General features: G+C 53.0%; 1 protein-coding gene across 1 annotated transcript; it reads left to right on the forward strand.

The window, feature by feature from the left end:
* The first annotated feature begins 3,722 nt into the window (after window positions 1-3,722).
* Window positions 3,723-5,912, forward strand: LOC100904399 (uncharacterized). Its single transcript, XM_003739456.1, has 2 exons — window positions 3,723-3,749; window positions 4,698-5,912. Exons 1-2 carry the CDS (start codon window positions 3,723-3,725, stop codon window positions 5,910-5,912), a joined length of 1,242 nt encoding a protein of 413 aa, XP_003739504.1.
* Window positions 5,913-6,534: the final 622 nt, after the last annotated feature.

Raw genomic sequence — 6,534 nt, forward strand, 5'->3', positions numbered from 1 at the left:
CTCAAACTAGGTGGAGTATGTTGATATAATACGTAGTTCATTGCTCCGTTCTTCTGTAGTGTAGTGCGAATCCTGGATACGTGGACTATAGGCCATTGCCCTGTAGTTTTTCCGTGGAATGGCCATGTCAATGACTCCGTGAACTTCTGTACCGGTCTACGTTACCCTCTCTGTGTCTGTCACCTCTAGACTATATAAGCTGAGTCTGTTCGATAAAGAATACTCTGACCGTAGCCTTCTACGAAGACCCTCGTCTTTATTCAGTCTGGTTCCCTCATTACTACATCTTCGATCCAAAGCAACCGTCGCCCAATTGAGCTCAGTGGTCTAAATTTCCAGCATCGGGCTCGTATTGAGCTGATTGGTGAACATTTGCTGATGATAGAGAAAACCGTCGTATTATTTGGGAGTCGTCCCGAATCTTGAAGGCTTCACGATGAGCCGTCCACTCCGTGTTTGCTGGGTCGGCCATGCTACTGTCACTACTCGTGCAAACGTGCATAGCCGCAACGACGCCGCTCGCGCGGGAGGCGGTGTGGGTTCGATCCCTGCTGCCGGAAAAATATGCAGGTACTCGGCCTTGATCCTCTTGGAGACATTTGCTCTATGGATCCGTCCTCGGAAGCAATGTGAATAACAGTACCCGGGACGTTAAACCTTGGCTGTGTGGATCAGCCCGAAAAAGTTTTGGGTCGGCCATGCAGGTTGGTCTCTCACTGGATCAGGTTGGTGCGTTGTAAGTACAGGACCAGATACTTCAGTCTGAGGTCCCGACGGTGATGCTTCCAAGGTAGTCATCTGCGTCCCGGGAGGACCCCCCGGTCCGTCCCATACTGGACCTGTATTCTTAGGAAGCGCCGCGGCCGGGCGCTCCTCGTTGATGCTTGCTCGTGCTAGGGGGCGACTGCGTAGAAGCCGCCGATGCATTTCCAAAACGTTCCCATCTGCCGTACGTACACGAAAACGACGATCGCTGATTCTTTCCAGAACTGCAGCCTTGGCCCAGGTTTTTCGTGGAGGCTGTGGTTCGAGGCTTACGGTGTCTGACGGACTTAATTTAGGCAGGCTATGCACCTCTCTATTGTGCTGCAGTTTCTGCGCTCGTCTCCGCTTCCCGATCGCCTCGGGAATACGTGAGGGATTCTTGGCTGGAGGTCCGCGATTCTCGCGGGAGGAAGTAATCGTGGTCGTCGTGAGAGGAATTTCTCGGCAGGCGAGAAGCCGTCTTTTTGAGGGGTGCTGCGCCTTCCCATGAGCGCTGACTGCAGATCCTCCTTCAGTGAGAAGGATTTCTCCAGAAGACGTTTTGCGACTTTCACGGCTGATTCGGCCTTCCCATTCGCCGGGTGGTGGTGCGGGCTGCTAACTTCGTGTTGAATTTCCCAATCTTGACAATTCTGCCGACAAGTAGCGGGGATCGCTATCAGTCCTTAATTGCGCTGGTCTGCCGAGGAATCCAAATAGCTTCTTGCTAGCCTCAATTATTCTCGCTGTCGTGATGTTATGGCCGAGTTAGGTGATGTCGAAGTAATCGCTGTATCCGTCGACTGTTATCAGGTAGCTTCGATTTTCCCATTCCATGAGGTCCTGATGTACGATCTCGGAAGGATGGTGTGGGATCTCTCCGCTCATCAGTGGCTCGGCTCTTTGCTTCGTGTCGTAGAGTTGGCAGGCCCCGCAATTCTGGACGAGTTGCCGGAGTTCGGCGCTGAGACCGGGCCAGAATGTTGCCCCGCGTCTGAGCATCGCATCGGATGCCAGATGCGATCGGTGCAAACGGCTGAGCATTTCTCGTCCCAACGGTGTTGGTATGAAGCAGTCCTGGTTGTGGAAAATTATGCCGTCTTCCAGCAGGAGGTTGTCGCGTACTGGGCGGGAAGAGTAGAGCAGAGGATTGCTGGGCCATTTGTTCGCTGCCAGCGCCTCTTTCAGCGCGTATCTCATCCGTCGCAGCCGTCGTGGACAACTCTCGAGGGATTTCTGGAAGATCGTGGACAGTGGCCTGTGGTCCGAGAGCACGCCTATCCCTGGCCTCCCAAACAGCAGATGATCGAATTTCAGGCAGCATGGGACGATTGCCAAGCGCTCTTCCTCTATCACCGCGGAACGTTGTTCGGCGGGGGATGATGCGTGGGAGTGGTAAGCAACGGGGCGTCCGTCTTGTAGCAGTACTCCGCCGACCCCGATTTCGGACGCGTCTGTCTGTATGACGGCCTCCGTCTGCGTGTCGAAGAAGTTCAGTGTAGGAGCCTCCGTGAGCATCTGCTTCATTTTTCTGAAGGCAGTCTGCTGCGACTCAAGCCAGACGAATCCATTCGTAGTCTTCACGATCTCTCTAAAAGCGGGGGGACGGAACGAATGAGGTAATTTGTCATTCCCAGAAAACGCGCCGCGGCCTTTGTATCTTTCGGTGTTGGCATAGCCGATATCGCTCTGATTTTCTCTGGGTCCGGGGAGACGCCGCTGCGGGACAGCACATGTCCGATATAGCTGACCTTCGATTTACCAACCTGAAGCTTCTCTCTGTTCAGGCGAATGCCCACTTCTCTGGCGCGCATGAATAAATGCCTCAGGTTCCGGTCGCGATATGCTTTTGCCTCTTCGTCCGAATCGCCTGTCCCGAGAACCAGAGCGTCGTCGGCGACAACGAGTACTCCTCGGAGCCCCTCGTAAGCTTGGATGTGCCGCCTCTGATACTCTTCCGGGGCCGAACTGATGCTTTCGCTAGGTGTATGTTTTCTGTCGCGTTCGCAGTGCTCGTACCTTCGATGTCCTGGATGACGGCGGTGCTGCCTTCGAAGAGTCGTAAGGTGGCTAGCACATCATCGAGAGACAGTTCTCCCGTCTCTCTGAACATGACTCCTCTTGCTCTGGTGAGCGTGGTGCCGACTATCAATTGGTCGCGGACCATGATGCTTTCAGCCGAGTTGTACTGGCAACCTTTGGAAAGTCGCGTCAGACGATCGAAAAAGTCTGGAATGGTTTCCCCTGGAGTTTTAGTAGTCTTCTGGAACAAGTACCGACGATGAATCGCGTTCTCGTGCTTTTGGAATCGAGAAACAAGCTTGCCGATGATCGCGGCGAGAGATGTCAATGGCTTGCCTTCAGATGGGTCGATGACGTCTTGTGCTATCACGTTTCCCAAGCTGAGATTTCTCAACAGTTGCCTGTTCGCTTCGCCGAACGCAACCCTCAAGGTTGTCACTTGGATATTCGGCTCTTTTGCGCAGATTTTTTCGAGTAGACAAAAGTCTTCCCAACACTCCTTGAAGATGATCCCACGTTCGTGATTGTCCTCGCCCGCAATAACTTGCATAGGTTGGGGTTTGCTTAGTTGATTCCTGGAGCCGGATTCAGTTGAAGATGCCGACTGCGCCATGTTATTCTAGCGTACTGAGCGAACTATGATGGAAGACATAGGAGACGTTGAAACCCGATAAGACTGCGAAACCAGGCTGCCGCGCTTGGCTGCGGCCCTCTGGCTCGTCTGTTTATTGAAGGCTGCGCATGCGCTGGTCTGTCACCTGAGTCCAGAGCGGGCTCCCAACAGTTGTGGAGGGGTCTAGGAAACCGTTGTTGAAAAGGAAGGCATCGAGGTTCCAGAGACCATCAACCCGCGAGTGCAGAAGTTCCGAGATACACGAAGACGGATCGAAGCGCAACGCTGCACGGGCTGTTGGTCGCCCAGCCACCGAGCCGGCGAAGTCTACTGTCGGGCTACCATGGAAACCTGTTTCTATTGCAAGCAGGTTGGCCATTTCTCGAGGACGTGTTCGCGAAAGGAACGCGACATATGTTATCAGTGTGACGAGTATGGCCACTTGAAAAGGGAGTGCCACCAATGGCACGAGTTGATTAAACACCTCAATTAAGGTTAGCATAATAAATGTGGTTCCGAGTATATAATTCTATGTAGGTAAACTCATTAGGTCGAGAAAACTTATGTTAGAGGGGCGTGTTCCTTATATCGAAAATGATCTTGTGAGAATCTCAATTATGTAAATTATCGCGGTCGAATTTAAACGATCTATTCCCCTCTCTCTGTCGAACCGCTTTCGAGAGCTCTGATAACATTAAATCAGTCGTGCAGGGATTTGTGAAGACGACGTATCGTGTGCCCAATTTTCCCCTCGAAATGATGCGAACGCCGCCGAAGTCAGGTATTCGAACGTAGAAAAATCTCATGGTGCCGTGGCCCAGGATACAATCGCGTGCCCTGTCGTCGAATGCCTGATTTTTCGGGAAAAACTTCACGCCGGCCGGTAATCGTCAGGTGCAGCCATCGGACCGACGACGCGACATCGTGCAGCTGAAGCCCCACCGAATCAGCAGGTGACGCAACCAGGCATGTCAGCGGTTCCAGAACCGCGGTTCCGGAACCGCTCTTTTACTGCGCTTTTGGAACCGCAAGAATCGCGTCTCTCCCGCGGTTTTGGAACCGCGAGAACCGCATATATCCGCCCTTCAAATCAAACCTGCACGCCCTCGGGGACAACGAGAACTTGGCAAGATCTCGTCTACATTATTTTCTCGAGAAGTTTAAGCGAGACCCAATCAGATTGGAGGCTGTTGGCAGAGAGATCAAGGGTAACCTCGCGGCCGGCTTCACCGAAGAAGCTCGACCGCGGAAAGAATACTCCTTAGCGCATTATCTCCCGATTCAAGCTGTTTCCAAAGCGAAACCCGACGCCCCATAGGGTCTGAAGACTCGAGTGGTGAAGGACGCTAGCGCCAGGCGCTCAAACCAGGCAGGACTCAATGACGTCCTCCACTGCGGCCCGAACCTCCTTCAAGAAATCACGAAAGTCATCCTGAAATTCCGTCAGTACCGGTTCGCATTCACCGCGGATATTGAGAAGGCCTTCTTGCAATTCAGGATTGCGGACAGCGACAAAACCTTTCTGAGTTTTCTCTGGCCGTTGAATATCAGCGAGGATAAATCAGCCAAAATTCGGGGGTTCTGGGCGACCAGGTTGGACTTCGGTCTAATTTGCTCGCCATTCCTTCATTGCCAGGGAATCAGATTCCACCTAGAATCATCTTTCGCTCATCACCCAGAGGACCGTCAGTTCATCGAGGTAATTCGAGACAATTTCTACATGGATGACGTCATCGGAGGTGCGAATTCCTTCGATGAAGCGAAGCACCGAATACAAGTCCTCACAGACATCTTCACCGATGGGCACTTCCCGTTGGATAAGTGGTCAGCGAACTCCACCGAGATCGGAGAATTTATCGAACGCATGTCGCCGGTCAAGGACCTGACCATCTCGATCGGCCAGGCCAACCACAAAACCCTGGGCGTTCCATGGAATCAAGTTCAGGATGAACTTGGCACCCCAACATCGAAAGCCCTCAGAGAACTCACCACAGGAGTCCCACCAAAGAGGAAGCTCCTCAGAGCGACAGCTCAAATCGTCGATCCACTGGGTATCATTAGCCCAATCATCGGCCCCGTGAAATCACAATTCCAAGAGCTATGGGAAAAGAAAATCGGTTGGGACGAGGCCTTGAAAGGGAATCTACTAAAACAGGACGGGAATTTCTCGAAGCTACTTAGCCAGGCTGAGGGTATTGCCATTCCCCGACACATGCTTTCCTCACAGGGCACCTCAGCCAGGAAGGAACTTTTCATGTTCTCCGATGCGAGCTTGCGGGGGTGCGGAATCGTTGCGTACATTCGAGAGCAACATGGTACAGCCCCGCCCTCAGTCTCGTTCGTACTTTCGAAATCGAAGATCGCCCCCGTGGAGGCATTCACCATTCACAGATTGGAGTTACTCGGAGCGCTTCTCGCAGCTAGGATGGCGGAGAGAATTCTCGAATGGCTCGACTTCAAAATCGAGGCCGTCATTACTTCTGCGACAACTCACAATCAGCAGTTCTTGGCTGGGTTGCCTCGAATCCGGTAAAATGGAAACCGTTAGTTGCAAACAGAATCCGAAGAATTCATCAACTAGCTGGTCAGGCCAGGTGGCATTGCGCAGAGCGATCGATCGCAGAGCTGTGGTTCAACGGGCCACAGTGGCTTCGCCAAAAGAACAGCGACTTACAAGCGAAACTGAAATCCGATCGCACATCTCACATTCACGTAGATCAATCTCAACTCGAGCACGAAATGAAGAAATACATAGCGACGTTCCATGTCGCGCTTCCGGCCGGCCAGGCTGATGCGAAAAGAATATTTTTCGAAGACAGTTTTTCTTGCTGGCTAAAAGCGATTCGCTTTTGGGCATTCGTGCTTCGCCTCAAAGCAAAAGCTCAATCGGCGAAAACGAGAGTGCAGATGGGGAACAAGTGAACGGCCAGACCGAAAACCGTCTTGAATCTCATCGATCCAGAGGAAATGATAACAGCCAGGCTGGAATTGCGGTGCACCCCTTTTGGGCGCAGCCGTTTGGGCGCGACCGTTTGGGCGCGGCTCTTTAGGCGCGGGCCGTTTGGGCGCAGGGCCGTTTGGGCGCCGAGCCGTTTGGGCGCGAGCCGTTTGGGCGCGAGCCGTTTGGGCGCGAGCCGTTTGGGCGCGAGCCGTTT

This window comes from Galendromus occidentalis, unplaced genomic scaffold (assembly GCF_000255335.2).
Source record: "Galendromus occidentalis unplaced genomic scaffold, Mocc_1.1 scf7180000076540, whole genome shotgun sequence".
NCBI classification, from domain to species: Eukaryota; Metazoa; Arthropoda; class Arachnida; order Mesostigmata; family Phytoseiidae; genus Galendromus; species Galendromus occidentalis.